At 45.4% G+C, this 15,751-nt stretch overlaps 1 protein-coding gene across 1 annotated transcript in view; it reads right to left on the reverse strand.

Moving 5' to 3' along the window:
• LOC128715612 (locomotion-related protein Hikaru genki-like) overlaps positions 1-7,935 on the reverse strand; it is a 28,577-nt gene extending 20,642 nt beyond the window's left edge. Inside the window, exon 1 of the mRNA XM_053810522.1 lies at positions 7,698-7,935. Coding sequence (XP_053666497.1) covers positions 7,698-7,935 — 238 coding nt within the window. The remainder of the gene's footprint in view (positions 1-7,697) is intronic.
• Positions 7,936-15,751: the final 7,816 nt, after the last annotated feature.

The following is a 15,751-nucleotide window of genomic DNA, read 5'->3' on the forward strand; positions in this document are numbered from 1 at the left end:
ACTGTATCGGGGGCAATAATAAATATTCACACGCAACGGAGAACGCACGGCCAGCCAACGGCACGCCGCTGCTCCCACATTCGACGACGGGAAGCTTTCACCGTGTGGTAAGACAACCTCCGAAAGGCACCGTAAGCTCGCGGCAAGACAGTTTTGCTTGTGTGTGTTTGTTTTTTTTTGTTCATCACTTTTCTCCGTTCTTGTTGCGTGGCAAGCGAGTGCGAAAAACATTTTTCATTGCAAAACGTGTGCAATAGCTCCCGTGTTTCGGCCTTGCCTGTGCTTGAGCTTTAGTTTCTCGACAACCTGATCGTTTGCCGAACCGCAGTAACGAGATCGTCCCTCGTTACCCAATAGCTCACGCTGTTTTCGATAAGAATATTTGTTATTTGTGTGTGAAATTTTTTTTTTTTGGTTCTTTTAAATGAATCATCCCTTTTCTGCTTCCTTCCTTGCCGCTTTAGCATCCGTAACGCAATTTTCATATGGTTGTATTTACATCTCGGCTCGATGGCGCACTAAATAAAAGAAGCAACAGCGGGTGATTCCTTTTGGAAAGTAATAAGGCAGCGAGCACTGAGCCGAAATTCAATCCACACAGCAACAAAACAAACCCAAAAAAATTGGAAAGTCAATCTTTTGGGCGGACAGCTTGGTTCGTTTCAGGGGGGTTTTCATGATTCCGCTGCTCAGTTTTTCCCACTTCCCACACGTTCGTTAGCCGTTGGCGTGCCGTTAGCGTATAGTTAAAGTGCGAATCGGTGGCCTCCGGACTAACGTTAGCCCCGGGTTGGGTTTGTCTTTGCGGGCGAACGAACAAATGAACGGAAACCGGTTGGTGAGTCGAGTCACGTCGTTGCGTTTGTGTCCTCACATGCGCTTGGGGCAAGATTTATGGCACTTCCGATAAGCGCAGGGTGCGGAACCGCGGGGTCGGAAATGTTGGAATGACACCGGGCAAAGCGGGGTGGGGAGAGCAAAAGGGAAAACGTCAGCACCAGAAACGATGCATGCAGTCCCGGTGCGAACCGAAACCGTACAAGACGCAGCAATCGGGCTCGGTTCGGTAGTGGGCTATGGCAGATCCGCACAACACGCACTATCATATCTTTCGCACCGCACCGGAGCACGGGATGCCTTTTGGGATGATGAACAGGCGCGCGGAGAACGCACGAGAGTGAAATAAAATGAGGTAAAAATAAAACGCAATAAAATAAAAACCAACCCCGAACGATGAACGTTATTGTTGCCATTTCTCATTGCGGTGGTAGATTAAAGGCGTCATTTGAATAATTTATGCTTTCCTTGCTTCTGTTTCGTGCTGGTTTTGTCCTCATACTTTCCCCAACGCACTCCGTCCGTGGAATCCTTTTTCCGTGGGCCTGCATACCCTTTCGGGTTCGAACGAACGCAGGCAAAGCTGCTTTGAAGAATTGCAAATCCAATAGAAACATTGATTCATTTTCTGACAAAAATTTATTTCCACAGATCTTCCGACCGGTCCGGTCGGAGGGATAATTGTATTTGCTTATGCAGAAACACCCCGGCATGTTGGCTCTTTCGATCGGCGCGCCCGTTCCGAACGCATCAATCGTGCACGTTTGGAGCTGCACGGCCCTTGGCGCGCGCGGTATCGTAATCAAAGCTAATGAGCAACTGATTGATTAACCGAATTTACCATCCATCCCACCAGCTTGGATAAGCAAAATGAGCAGCCGGAAAACGTTCGTGTTGGCCCCGTTTACGTGTGCATGTTTCAACCAGGGGGATGAGGGGGGGGGGGGGGGGGTGAATTTCTTCACTCAATTCCAGACGCCACAACCAAGCTCACCCAGCCCAAGCCAACTGGGGCCCGCGTGTGTTCGATTGGAAATGTAAACCAACACCGAGCCGCCGCTTCTTGGTGGAATGTAGCACAGTGTGGCTGCCGGTGTGCCCAATGTCAAGTGGTTTCGTTGTTGCCACGTGTTAGCAACCCTTCGGCACCAGGTGGAGGCGCCTGGTGGAAGCTAGAATTCTGCCCCCAAAGCCAGCCAATGGAAACCACAACCACCGTTTGCGTAACCCGAGCGGGGAAACGGAAAAGGTTTGGGCTCGTCGGCGGAAAATCAAATGAACCGGCAAGTAGCAAATTGATTTGCCATACCAAGCGCGTATCCCGAATTCTTCCGCATTCGTTCCCCCAAGCGCCAAACCTCGGCGGGCACCAACGACGGCCAAATAGGGGAGCGTATTCCGTACGGAAGATGATCAGAATTTCGGACACGGTTGCAAAGAAAAACAAATTTGTACACGAACACACATTCGCCCGTGGTTCGTTCGGGCGGGGCGGACCGTTGGGTGGGGGCAGGTGCGAGACGTGATGGAGGTTTGCTCGGGAAATTGATTGAATTGAATCTTCCCGGGGACGGTAAAACCGGTTAAACGGCGAAACCTCGAACCGTCGTCGACCTCAATCAACGTAACGTTGAACCGAAAAACGGTTTGCTTACGTCCTTCGCCACTGATCAATCTCATCAAGCCACAGGCGGCAGGCGGGGGTTGGACCCCACTTTCGGGGTGGGTTAAAATTTGAGAGCACGAAGAGAAGCTGTAACTGAATTCGTGGGCTAGATGATAGATAACGGTTTGCGGGATTCGCCGATTGCATCCCGCCAGCCAGAAGGTAGACGGGCGCGCGGCTGGGTGCAACTGAACCTGATCAATCCCGGTTTTGGCAGGCGGACATCATATACATTATTTAACAGTTTCAAAACGACAGTCGCAGATATCGTTACATATTGTTGCTCTCAGTGAGCTCGGTAGCGTTTCCATCGTTTCCATCTAGGAAGATATATTCAACGGCCCCGCTCGTTGTTTGTACGGTTATGTTTGTGGCAGGGAAATTGAATGGAAAATTTCTGGGAAACCTTCCCAACACACCGAATCACAATCCGGAGTCCGGGCAAGCTTTGGGGGTGATTTATCTTTTGGAGATAAAAAAAATACTGTAAAGGTACAGTCACTTACAAACTTAGTGAACTAGCTGTTAATAGAAAATGGTATCATTTTGGAAAACTTCTCCAAATCTCAAACCAAAACTAAATTGGTTGGCAGTTTTTGTTGTGTCACGGCTATTTAAGTCATGTCGGCCATAACAAATTTATAAGACTTATTTTTTCAAAGTAGCCTCAAAGTCGATCTACGGTTCGGATTAAATTTTAGAACCAGTCCTGTTGTGTGAAGGACCAGCGATGCTGCCACTACAACTGTTGAATTTTTCGGAAAGCGGAAAACGTTTAGTTGTTCATAATCAATCAAATGAGGCATCAATGAAATATTTATCCTTTATATTTAATGTATTGCCAAATTATTTTGAGTAAAGTTGAAAGTAAATGGGATTGGAGGTGTAATACTTTCGTTGGTTACATAGGAATTGTCCATTTTGTCTTTTTTACTTGGTATTAACGTGAACTCCAACCCATCGTAAATTAGACCGAAAAACAGTCGTCCTTATCTATAAGTCTTTATCCATAAGTCTTTAAATTTATTTTAGCTTTCAAATTTATGATCAATCTTCAAAAATTACAATAAGACTCGTTGGTGGAAAATGGAAAAATGCCAAATTTGACGCAATCGTCTCTGCAACTGCTTGCATATGCTTGCACTGAAATAATGTTGAATGATTTATTAAAATAATCAAATCATTTAGTAAACATATTCTTATATGCATGTCTTCTATTTTTCATGTAAATTGGATTTTCAATGTACTAAATACTTTAGAACATTTTTAAGTTGGTAATATATCGAATACAGTTTTTGTATTGTTTAAGTGAATTATTTGATTTCTGCTCCATAATCGATGGTAAACAAAACTTGTACTTCACTGTTTCAGTAAACACACTGCTATAATACGGCTAGTTCACACTGTGTATTAAACGCGCGGTGAGGATCAGGCAGCGTTTGTGAGACATTCGACAGCAAAAAAGAAAAAAAAGGAAACCGTCTGACCCTGTCAGGGTGAAGTATAAATGAATAAATTACTGCTTGAATACGAATGAGCATGGGGCTGTAATGCGACGGCTAGAGCGTTGGTGGACGGGGCTGGTGACAACCGTCGTCGCATGCCGTAGTAGTGGTGGGATTTTGGTTAATATTTATAAAACACTCCTTCTCGAAGCATGACTCACCTCACCAGCATAGTTGTCACCGAACAGGAGAAACAAAAAAAACCGAAGGAAGGAGTGGAAAGAATCAGCACAGTGCGGCATTACAATTTATGATGATGCCCGTGTGACATACGTATCAGCCGGGCTGATGTTGATGGTGGGTTTTCTTCGAAAGAAGGAACACCCTTGGTTCGTTACGGTAGCAGCCCAATGGTAAGCACCGTTGGCACTGCTGTCCACCTTCAATCAGGCATTCGGGATAAAGCGAAGGTGGCTATAGCGAGTTATCTTTCGCCCTTTTCCACCCAACATTCCTGTTCGTGATTACTGCCCAGACTGCATTCACCACAGCCACAGCCAACATCAAAGCCCACAGGAGTGGCTCACCGAGGCACGAACGCCATTCTAAATGGCACGGGCGAAAGGAAAGAAAGAAATAAACTACACTAAGGAAATAAAACGCAGCAAGTTCGCCTTTCGTCTTCGCACTCCGTTCACCAACCCGCTCGGTGATTAGATTACGGTGACCGGTTGTCGAAGCGAAGGAAAGCTGCCGCCCTGCTTGAGCCGGAACGGTTCGTCGGCAGCATTTTGTCGACATTAATATTTTTCTTCGCCGGCACGTTTTCCGTGCTGGTTATCGCTTCCCACCAGCGCACTGTGTGTTATTGCTCTGTTGGGTTTACTCACTTTGCTGTCTGTAGCAGCAAATCGATTGATATCGACGGACGAAGTAAGTGTCTTAGTAAAGGTGTCCAACCGATAATGGAAGCTAAAGCGCTTTTACTTCCCGTACTACGGTGCACCGCCACCAGCTTCGTGGTGCCCCTCGACAGTCGCTTTCTTTGATTTCTTATTTTATTATTTTTCACCATCTGCACAGGATCTTGGGAGCGAACGCCTTTGGAAGGATGGAGTGCGAACGTGCAACGTTCATCTCCGTCGGGTGCGCGAAACCATCCGCGAACCACAACATCAAAGGTGAATGTTTTGTTCGTGAGACGGTGAAAATTGCTTACGAACGCCCGCTCGTTCGTACGCACCCACTCCAGCGTACTTTTTCTTGGCACCATTTATTGCCCCGAACGCACACAAACACACCCACACCCCCGCGAGCGAGTTATGAAAAGTGAAGAAGTTTTGCAATATTTCACCATATTTAGCACTTGGATCGAAACGAGCCCCGACCCGTAAGCCGAAACCAGCCAGCAAATCGGCTGAGAAACGCATAAAAGTCGCGTTAAAAGCTTGCACAAGGGAAGTAAAAGTTCTTCTCCTACACACCCGGGTTTCGCTCGGATGGTTTAATCTTCTCCCTTAGGTGCTTGGGTGGGAAAATTAACGTCCCAAAAATTTGCCTGCATTTGATGGCATTTCAGGCACGTTGATTTGATTTTGAGCTTTTCACTCTAGAAGCTTCCATTTCAATTACTTTTTTTCGCTCTTTTTCCTCGTTGTTGAGTTGTTGCTTTACTTTAGACACCAAAATTTTACACCCTTCATTGGGTATGTGCTCTTGAGTGTGTGTGTGCTTAAGTTGGCGCAGTAAAACAAAAAAACGTACCAGAACCGACAGAACCGAACGACGTTCAAAACGGTTCGGTTTGACATAAAATAAAGAAACAAATGATGATCCAGCACACACACACCCGGGAAGGCAATTGCAATCCGACCGAGTCCGGAATTGGATTGGAATGCTGGGATTAGAGACGCTTTAAGTGTTCCAATTTTGTTCGATTTTTTATCCCTGCCGAAGAGATTGGTTTTGGGGTGAACGAAACGAAGGAATGCGAACGGATACTGATTACGGGGATTGTCTTTTCTTTGCAGTCGAACATTTTTAAAGGAATTTAAAGGGGAAAATGAGAACATCTGTTACTTGAGCGTTAATTTTACCACCGGTGGAATTGCTTAAAATATTGAATTTGAACGTACCAAAAACATTATTTGAAGTAGTTTCATTTATAGTTCTACTGCTGATAGACCTAAAGGCTTTACTCAGTATATTTAAATTCATTTTGTGACATCCCAAATAACATCTAATGTATTTTATTGAAGATTTATAGAACTGTTCTTAAGATCAATCTCTTTAAAGAGTTTTAGGAAAATCTTTTCGGAATTCGTCCGAATTACACGATTTTTATTGAATACATCTTAAGAATGATGTATTTACGACGCATCAAGAAACGATATAACAATTCTAAACGTTATTCTAACATTTGTTATTGCTTTCTTTCATGCGAATGTTTGCTGTAAATGTCATTTTTTGAAGAAAACAACAAATTCCCCACATTATTCCATTGCCATCCTGTAGCAAATCCCGCCACTTCCCTGCTCTGCTGTTTATCTTCCAGAAAGGGTGCCCGCTGCTTTTCCCTGCCGGGACAATTTCCTTTTACCTCCCAACCCATTTCACATGCACCACATAGTGGTTTCTTCTCCCCGTGGCACATCAATCCCATATCACATTTATCGATTGTGGCCCGCGGTGTGAGCTCTTTTCTTTTTTTTTTTGGCTCCCACGCGTACACGGTGTGATGATTCGCGATTTGTTTGTGCTGATGTTGCGCAAGGCATTGCGAAATTGCACACCGGAAAGATAGACGGTACTGTGTGCCTTAAGGTGCTTGCCGGAAAAGCAGCGGGAAGTTGTGGGGAAAAATATAACTGTGAATATACATTTGCACAGCGCCATAGGAAGTATTCGGGTGGTTGTTTTTTTTATTTGGTGGATGGATTTTGTTGCGTCGTGTGCCGGTTTTTTTGCTTCCTGCGGCAGGATTTGGCTTCAATTTCCGTTCACATGATTAGGGTGGCTTGTTTTGTTTTGTCCCGCTAAGCACTTCCGATCGCGGAAACCATCGAAAGCCGCGAAAGATCCATTGATCGTTATGCTTTTACTTTTTGGGCCTAGATTTGCGAAGGGAAAGTGAAATGGTAAAAGTAAGTTGAAAGGAAGTCATCGAAAGTGTATTGTGATGTGAAAGTTATCATTTGCCGTTAGCATTGTGTCATTCAGCCGGTAGTCGGTAGGGAAATCTGTTTTCATTTCCGGTTCTAACCGTCCATGCATTTGCCTTTCTGATAATCTCACAAGTTTCAAGAAGACAATTTATATTGGGCAACGATAAAAGGATGTCAATTCATGTAAAAAAAATCATTCATAAAGATGAATGTTTGAAATGTTAGAGAATTTCGTACAATTATTATAACCTTAAATTACTCAAAGCAGCAGCAAAAGTTGCAGAGATCAGCCTCAACTTAATCGTTCTTGGTGCTAAAATTATTGCGTTTGATTCATCACACACCTGAAGAGTGCATAAAACGAGACTAAACTCTGCTGACAAATAACATAAAAAACACCCCAGCAAAATTGCATAACTGAACTTGTCAGTCGGAATGATGAACTGTTTGATCTAATCAGCATTCGGTAGATTTAGATCATGCGAAAGAAAACTAAACAGTTCACCGGGTGCAGGAGCAGCAGTGGCAACCAATAAAAAAAACACTCCGAAACTGAAAGATAAATACAGATACAGTCAAACTTACCCGGTTCATTCGTCGGTGGTGGATGCGGATCGGCCGAGGTCGCCCCAGCTTCCCCCTCATCGGTGCGAGCGCCTTGAAAGCAAACACTCGTTAGCAGCGTGACGAAAAGCAAACATTTTCCGATTTCAATTTTACATATTTTCAACCCGGCGTGCATCGGTGCGACCACCACCAACGGGCGCTTCCGGTTTCCCATCGTTCGCCCCACGCGCGCCGCCGACACGGCGGATGTTGACATCGATTCTGGTATGTTAAACCAGCGCTCACCTGCTCCCACTCCCGGTTTGGGGTGGGCCAAAGGAACACAGTTCCACACACTGGACGCAGTAGGGGTTTGGTATGGTTGATTTTTGTCACACTTTTCACCCAAACGGACACGGAATGGCTTTGCTTCCGGGTGTGCTGCTGGCTGTACGATACTGCTCGGACCCTTTAGGTCTCAGAATCCGCCCCGAAATTCAATTCCGAATCCAATCGAATCGCAAAAACCAATCCACTTCGTCCGATGGTTTGCACTAATCCTCCTTTGCTCCTGCTGCCGCTTGGCTCACCTGGTGTGCCAATATGTTGATCTAAAATTCGTACGATTCCCTACTCGGACGTTGTTTGCGCTCGGCAAACTTTCTCTTCTTTCACACATACATACACACACTCACACACCAGCACCAGGACACAGCATCGCGTGGTCAGAAAGACACATCCACATCATCCGGAAATAGTAGTTTTTCGTACCGATAGCCGAATGCCGAGCCGAGTCCTGAGCAGCACTCTCCAGAGGATGGACCCGTATCCCCTTCGGTACGGTGATCCGCGATCGAGTACGTTCCGATGTGCGAGACACCCGGAACCACTTCACTTATGGTTTCATTTGGCTTCCAAACAAAACCCGGGCGCACGTTAACACCGTCTGGCGAGAAGAGAAATGAAGAAAGTGAAAATGGGGGTGAGAGAGGTTAGTTAGTATCATTTTTGTGTGTTTTTTTGTGTATTTTCGGATCGTTCAACGAAGGCTAGAAGTACAACTGACACGCCAGAAAATATTCATCCCTTCCGGTGACAGTGAATTAACCGTAACGACGTGCAACCCAACCACTGCCAGTATGGGTATTCGCCTGCCGAACGTACGAACGGCCACACCAATTTTCTATTCCGTTTTATTTGTTTTCATTCACGCCCGTTCCGTTGGCATGGCGTCGAGTTTCATTTCACTCCTGTCGGCAGGATTCAACGCATTCGAAGGTGTTTTTTCGGTTAGTTCCATTTTGATTGGAAAGCAAACCAATCTCCAGTATTGGGCTGCTGTCAGCCGAGAAGAGTGGTATGGATAAACCTAGAGGCACTCATGAGATGCAGTGCTACAAACTGATAGCAAAGATAGTTATTACATTATTTTATATTATTTAAACATTATGAGAAGTATTCGGTATTAATTGAACCAGAAAAACATTTTTATAACATCGAGGAGAATGAATAAATTTTTTTACATTTTTTAAACCAAATAAATATCATCCCAAATTCGCTTTAAAGGTTTTTTATGCCGACAAAGAATTAACTTTAAAATAATAGTTTTTTTTACCTTTCACAAACTTATCACAAGACTTATGAGGACACGAAGCACGGGATAAGTTTTTCCAATAACTTTTCATCTGCCGATTGATTTATGAGGGCAAATATCAAGCGCAAAGTCAAACACTGCCGCCAAGTGTTACACACGGGCACATTCACACCCGACCGGGAGTGGTTGTCGTTTTCTACTTGCACTTGACACTTGCTCTCTAATTCATAAGGCCTTTTTGCTTTCCAGCGGCGCACGGTAAGCAAAGGAAAAACAAGATAAACTCCCCCTCTTCATGACCAATTGGAAAACACGCCACAATATTGGTGGCTGCCGTTATTTGTGCGACGGTGTGAAATAAGGACCAGCAGAGTGTAGGGCGAAACTTTAAAGCTACGGGTATTTTGGATGATTCGAAATCCGCCATTCGCCATCCGGGTTGAAAATAGAGACATCACCCCGCTGGCCAAATATTTGGGTTGGAAATAAAACGAATTTTTGACTGTGTGAGTCGCGCATGTTGTTTGACGAACTCTTCGCATTCGATTCGACTTCCGCTTGGGCTGTTTTGGTAATCGACGGTCGACTGGGTGTTCCACACGCGTTCTCAACACATGTTTTCCACGTGGGTGTTTGAGCACGTGGCAGGGATAGTGATATGGGCATAATCTTCACACCATCGGGCGTCATTTGAAGTGTCGCATTTTCCACAAAACTCGACAAAACGATCGAGAAGATGCTGACAATTTCTATCAAAATAGTGATCTGGACGGGGTATATTATATGAAGGTCGAGGCCCACTAGAAGTGGAAACTGTAGGAGTTCCTGTTCGTTTGTTTGTATGAGGAGCAGTCTCGCTTTCGTGTATTCCTTTGCTAAATGGCTGGAGGCCGTATCGTGTCTGGTCGCTACTCGACCCCGATTGTACGGGTCCTCACATTGCAGTACCTATTTCGAGGCGATTTCCTAACAGGGCAATGGAGGCCAAAAAAAAAACAACTAAAAGAAACACATGAAATCATTCCCCTCCTAGCACGGGAAGCGCTAAAAATCAACAAAACAGAAAATATCACGAGAACTGTTGGTTGAAAATCGAAGATTACACGAATATACGGCCGACAAGTTACAACCCCTTGAGCGGCATCTGAAAGGCTCTCTTGAGCGGATACATCTTCACGGTATCTCGTCCCAAGGTGTGTCTCCGACCCGGATGGAGGGGGATTTTTTTTTGGTGAAGGAAGAGACGAAAATTCTTCCTTCAAACACTCAAGCAGACAACAGCAGTGGAGACACGGGAGGAAACAAAAAAAAAAAAACACGGACACGCATACGAAGAATTCCCTTTCGGAAACAACGACGACGTCGACGTCGAATGGTTCATGATGAAATGCGTCTGCCGGAAACTGGTCGTACTTTATTTGCACTTCCGGGCAGAGCGATGTGATGAGATGTAGTGTATTCTTGATGTTTTCCCACTGCTTCCTCTTCAACCAAACTTGACGTCCTTTGACGCTTCTGCCACGGTTCCATCGCAACCCAATGTCCTGACGGTTGAGGCTTGTTTGAAAAACCATCTCACATCATACTCCATCTTGATCCAGCGTCGGCCAAAGAGGCGAAAAACCATGGAGAAGGGTTATCTTGTGGTGGATAACTTCCTCTGCCGCAAGATTCCAGCCTCTGTGAACCTCTGGAACCGTATGTTCTGACGCTGTCAGTGCCTGTATCACAAGCATTTGCTATTTCATTCCGCAAACACTCGAGGTGGAAATTCACTCACTCCCACCGTCTCCACCTGCGTCCACACCCCTTGAGCCAGAATTCTTCCTTAATCGGTCACGACCGGAAGTTGCTTAGTGGAGCTGTTTTTGTTGTTGCTTTCTTTCGTTGTTGTTTCAAATAGCAGAAGTGGAAAAAAATTGAAACAACCAACAAAAAACACCGAACAAAACTTCTGCCTAGTGCCTGGTGGCCGTTTGTGAGGCGGTCGGTTTTTTTTTGTTGGAAAGATTGCAGGATTGTCTGTTGCGTAGGTTTGGGATTAGTGTGGAATGTATCTTTTGTGCAAACACACCCAAATACACCGAACCATGCATACTTACGGCAGATAGCAAACCTCAAAAATGTGCCTACGTTGGCAGGAAAAAGTTTTCCAAAATCTGATTCTACTTTGCTCCGTATTTTTTCTTGCCACATCGTAAGCCTCTGGTTTTCCATCATCAGGCTGCAGCTGCCCGCTGGAGGTTGGTATGGGATAACTTAAAAATATTTCCCACCACCAGATGGCGCTGGTGTTGTGCACCGCCAGCCACAAACTTTGGACGAAGGCGCAACATTGTTCGGAAAAGAATTTTGCACCATTCATCAAACATCAATCAATTGGAGGGTTTTCGCCAGAGAGTTCGTGGCCGTTTGTGTGTTGGCGGCTGCGTGTGAATGTGAGGGAACAATTTTCGCCTAACCTTTCGCCGAGACAAACAAAAAATCTGCCAACAAGAAGAACCTACACAACACATTTTCAACCACCAGATGTCGCAAATGATGTGTTGTCGAATAGAAAAAAAAGTGGCAAAAAAGGAGTAGAACGGTACGGGGCATAGTCTTTTTTCTGTTACCCGCTGCTCATATTGTGCTTCCGTCATCCTCACCCCCATCGAAACACCGACAACGGGAACTCACTTTTTACTACCATTTCCGTTACGCTACGTCTGTTCAGCATCCGCCATCGGTGCTGGATGTGAGATCGTGTATGGGGAAACGGACCTGTTTGTGTTTAGCATTCGGTTCCGAGCTCGTTTTTGCTTCATCCCGAACCACCATTTGCTGCCGATATTCCCCGCGTCAGGAACAGGGTTGGCATTAGCCCGAGCCTATCCTGTTTGAGGAGTTTGTTGCATCAGCATAAATCAACAAGCAGTGGAGAAAGTACTTCCCTCCAGGCAAATACCGTGCGCGGGCCAAAGACGGTGGACAAAACTGTGGAAAGCGAGTGCGAGAAAGAGGGAGAGAACGTGAGAGAAAGAGAAAGAAAGGCAAAGGAATTCCAGCGGCTCTAGAAGAGGAGAACAAAAAAAAAACACTCCTGCACCAGAAGAAGAAGTTCGTGCTCCCTGCTCGGGCAAATGGTAGGATAAAAGTGGAATCGTTTGCTCGTAAATAAAGCATGCTGTTTGAAAGTTTTGCGAACATTTGACTGTCGTTTGCTTTACTGCCACCCCTTTTCCCTCCCCACCACCCTGCCAATGTGCCTCCTACCTGTCCTCCTGGTCAGTGGTCGTTTCTTGTCTTCTTGTGCACATTTCCCGCAGCACTGACCGCATCCCGCCGCCGCCTCGATCCTACCGTGGCCAAGCCATTCATCCTGTGACGCACAACATGGCGAACAGCTCAGCCCGATTGAAAAGTGGCAAAGGAAGCGACAAAAAGCATTCCCGGTTTCCCCGTGGCCCATATAAAACTTCCGCGTCCTTCACCCACCGGCCGCTGCGTTACTTCTTCCGCCAGCAGAACCGTTCAAAGAAAAATGGAAACCTGCTTAGAAACCCGGAAGCTGCCCCGTGTCCCCGTGAAAAACTCGTTCTCCCCGATAGAGGTAAAGTTTTGTAGTTAAATTTTTCGGTTGACTTTTACCTCGTCGTGCCAAGCAGAGCACTCACCCTCCACCGGCCACGAGCATCGCCGGAAGCAGCTGCTATGCAATAAATTACGCAAATTCTGTATTACTTTTCATGCCAACCGTTCGTTTATACGTTCGCACAGGTCTGTAAGTTTGTTTGCTGGTGCTTCATTTAGGGAAGGTCGGCAAAGGTGAACACTAACGTTCCTCTTTTTTTAAACATTTTTTCCACCGCCACCGCCAGTTGTAAACGTTCCCTAAACACATTCGCACGCGCATTCATATACGGACGGGTGATGTTTTTTGAACCACGCTTTGTTAGAAATAAGAATGTTGCTTCCGACTGGGTAACGGCACCCAGGAACACCGACTCACTCGTGTACATCCCCGGTGCCATAGGGATGAAAATGAAAGAAAAGCATAAGTTTCATTGTAGTTCCATTTCCGGCACAACGGGCATTGGGGTGGTGAAAGCAAATAAAAAACATCTGAGAGCTGAAAGGTGAAACAGTGCCAAATGAGAAAAGAAAAACTCTCGTTCACACAATTGGCAGGAAGCGGAAGCGCAAAAAAAAGTACCTTCCTTTTTGACTTTTCCACGTCTTCTTTTGGGTGCTCCTTAACCCTTGCTCGCACCAAAAAACAAAGTGGTAGGAGATTGTCGGTTCAACACACTCATCCACACCGCCGTCGTGCAACGTTTCTTTGCAAAGTCTTATGATACAATTCCAATTTTCAACCCCTTTTTATGACACATTGCCATGGCCGAGTGGCGTTCCGGGCGTTCGGGGGGGGGAGGGGTACATTGGGGAGATGTTTTAATGAAATTTTTAGCACAAGAATAACCGAACCATGAACTCTGCACCCGAGCGTTGCCGTAACCAACGTCCCATATAGTGCTTTTGCTACGCTGTTTAGTAGTCTCTCTCCCTCTCCTTCTGGCTAAGGAAAAAAGAAGAGCCCGTGTGTTATGAAGATGCTGCAATATTTATACAATTGCATACTTTTCGGCGTTTTTCGGCGTGCCAAGAAGCGTGATCGAGTAGTAGTATAGCCGGAGACCTTTTCAACAGCAGCCAGTGGCGCTGTGCAACACTGTGGTTTGTAATAACCTTGCAGACAGTTGCAATCATCATAAGGGTCAGAGTGCGATAGGCAAACGAAGCAAACGATAGCAAAAAAGAAACCAACTCAAACCAGAAAAAGGATGCATCCCAGTCCCGGTTCTATCCGGCGAAGTTTCGGGACGGGTCGTTTTGGCCCGTTCGCGCTCGCCGAACCACCGAGGAATATTGTGAAATTGATTTATTTCGTTAACAGTGTTTCCACATGAACCCACATTTACCACGGTTGTATGCACTGCATCGTCGCATCGTCCCTGTTGCATTGGAAATTTGCATTCTTCACATTTCTGCCGACGTCCAGGCCGGCACCTCCCGATTTCCGTATGCAAAAAAACGGTGGGTCCGCTTACGGGATGGGGGCACGATACCGACCGATTCGTTCTGTCCGTTCGCACACCGAATGTACACTTGAGAGTTGCAGATTGCAAAACCGTACCACCCGTTCCCCGCTCGGCAAAAACCATCCAACCAACCAACCAACCAGTCGGCGTGTAAAAGCTGAATGTTTGTGTTGTTTGTGGTTCCGATTTGCCATGCCAACGGAGGATAGACTCTGTGCACGACGAAGCCCCAGCACGATGGGCGATTTCTGTCCGTTTGGCTGGCAACAGTTGTTGAAGCTTGATGTGATGCACAGAGACCGGTTTGGCGCATCCTATGCCGGTACAGCATTCGAATTCGTCCGCCGCAGTTACACTTGACGAGAATGCACCGATGCGGTGCTAAGCGCAGTGAGGCAAATTTTCACACCAACTTCAGCTGTCGGAAGCCGATGGCCGATGTTTATGGCCTCGATTTGGTAGAGTAGATTATTTGTCTTTTTTCTTTAAATCTCTCCCTCTCTTTTCCAACAGGGCTTTACATTCAGTAGATCACTCTCTTCTTATTATTCAACCGTCAAGCTCAACAAAATTAAAGATAAAAAATGGGAATAACGATGATGCAAAACATCTTATGGAGATTCACACAATCAATAATATATTATTCCCCGAGGTTTGTAAAACGATGCTTTCTATTATTTTAAACTCGGCGATGCATTTATACTAAATACGCGTAATAAATGATGAAAAGCGAGTAAATGGCATGTGTATGGAGGCGCCCGGTGTTTTTACTGGCAACCTCTTTTGAAGTTGTTGTGCCAATGAGATGAAAAAAGGAAAAGAAAGTATAAAAAAGGCAAGTAGGTTACTTATGTCCTTTTTTGTGGTAGAATTAATGAATAATGATTTATAATTCAGGCAAGTAAAGCAAAAAGAAAGCCAGATAACGGAAACATTGAACTAAGCATCAACCACAGTAGTGAAACATGGCATAAAGAGTGGACATAACGAAAGTTAATGATCATTTAGTACAAATGTCAATAAAATAAACTTGAAACATCAGCGATGACAAATGAAAAGAAGACATAAATCCCTACCCAAACCCCCCGGATAACACCGAACCTCATAATTTATTCATCGGCACCCTCTAAACACTGAAGAAAATGGAGCCATTTTGTTTACGGTCCAAAGGAAGCTACAAGCCGACAATCGCAATAAAAGTTTACAAATGATTTTTCATCATTTTTGTTTTCCATCCATCGTTTGTTCCAAAGCGGATGGAAGGAAGGCTGGCTGTCGGAGGATGGAGGGAAGGGACGAATCTTTTTTTGCTCCTTGCTTTGTCCCACGGAATGCTCACCCCCTGTACGGTAACAGTGGCAGCGCCGAACTTAGTCTTGTTTTTTCACACGCCAATTCCAAAGCTTCAAAGCAAACAG

Source organism: Anopheles marshallii, chromosome 3, assembly GCF_943734725.1.
Source record: "Anopheles marshallii chromosome 3, idAnoMarsDA_429_01, whole genome shotgun sequence".
In the NCBI taxonomy this organism is placed as follows: Eukaryota; Metazoa; Arthropoda; class Insecta; order Diptera; family Culicidae; genus Anopheles; species Anopheles marshallii.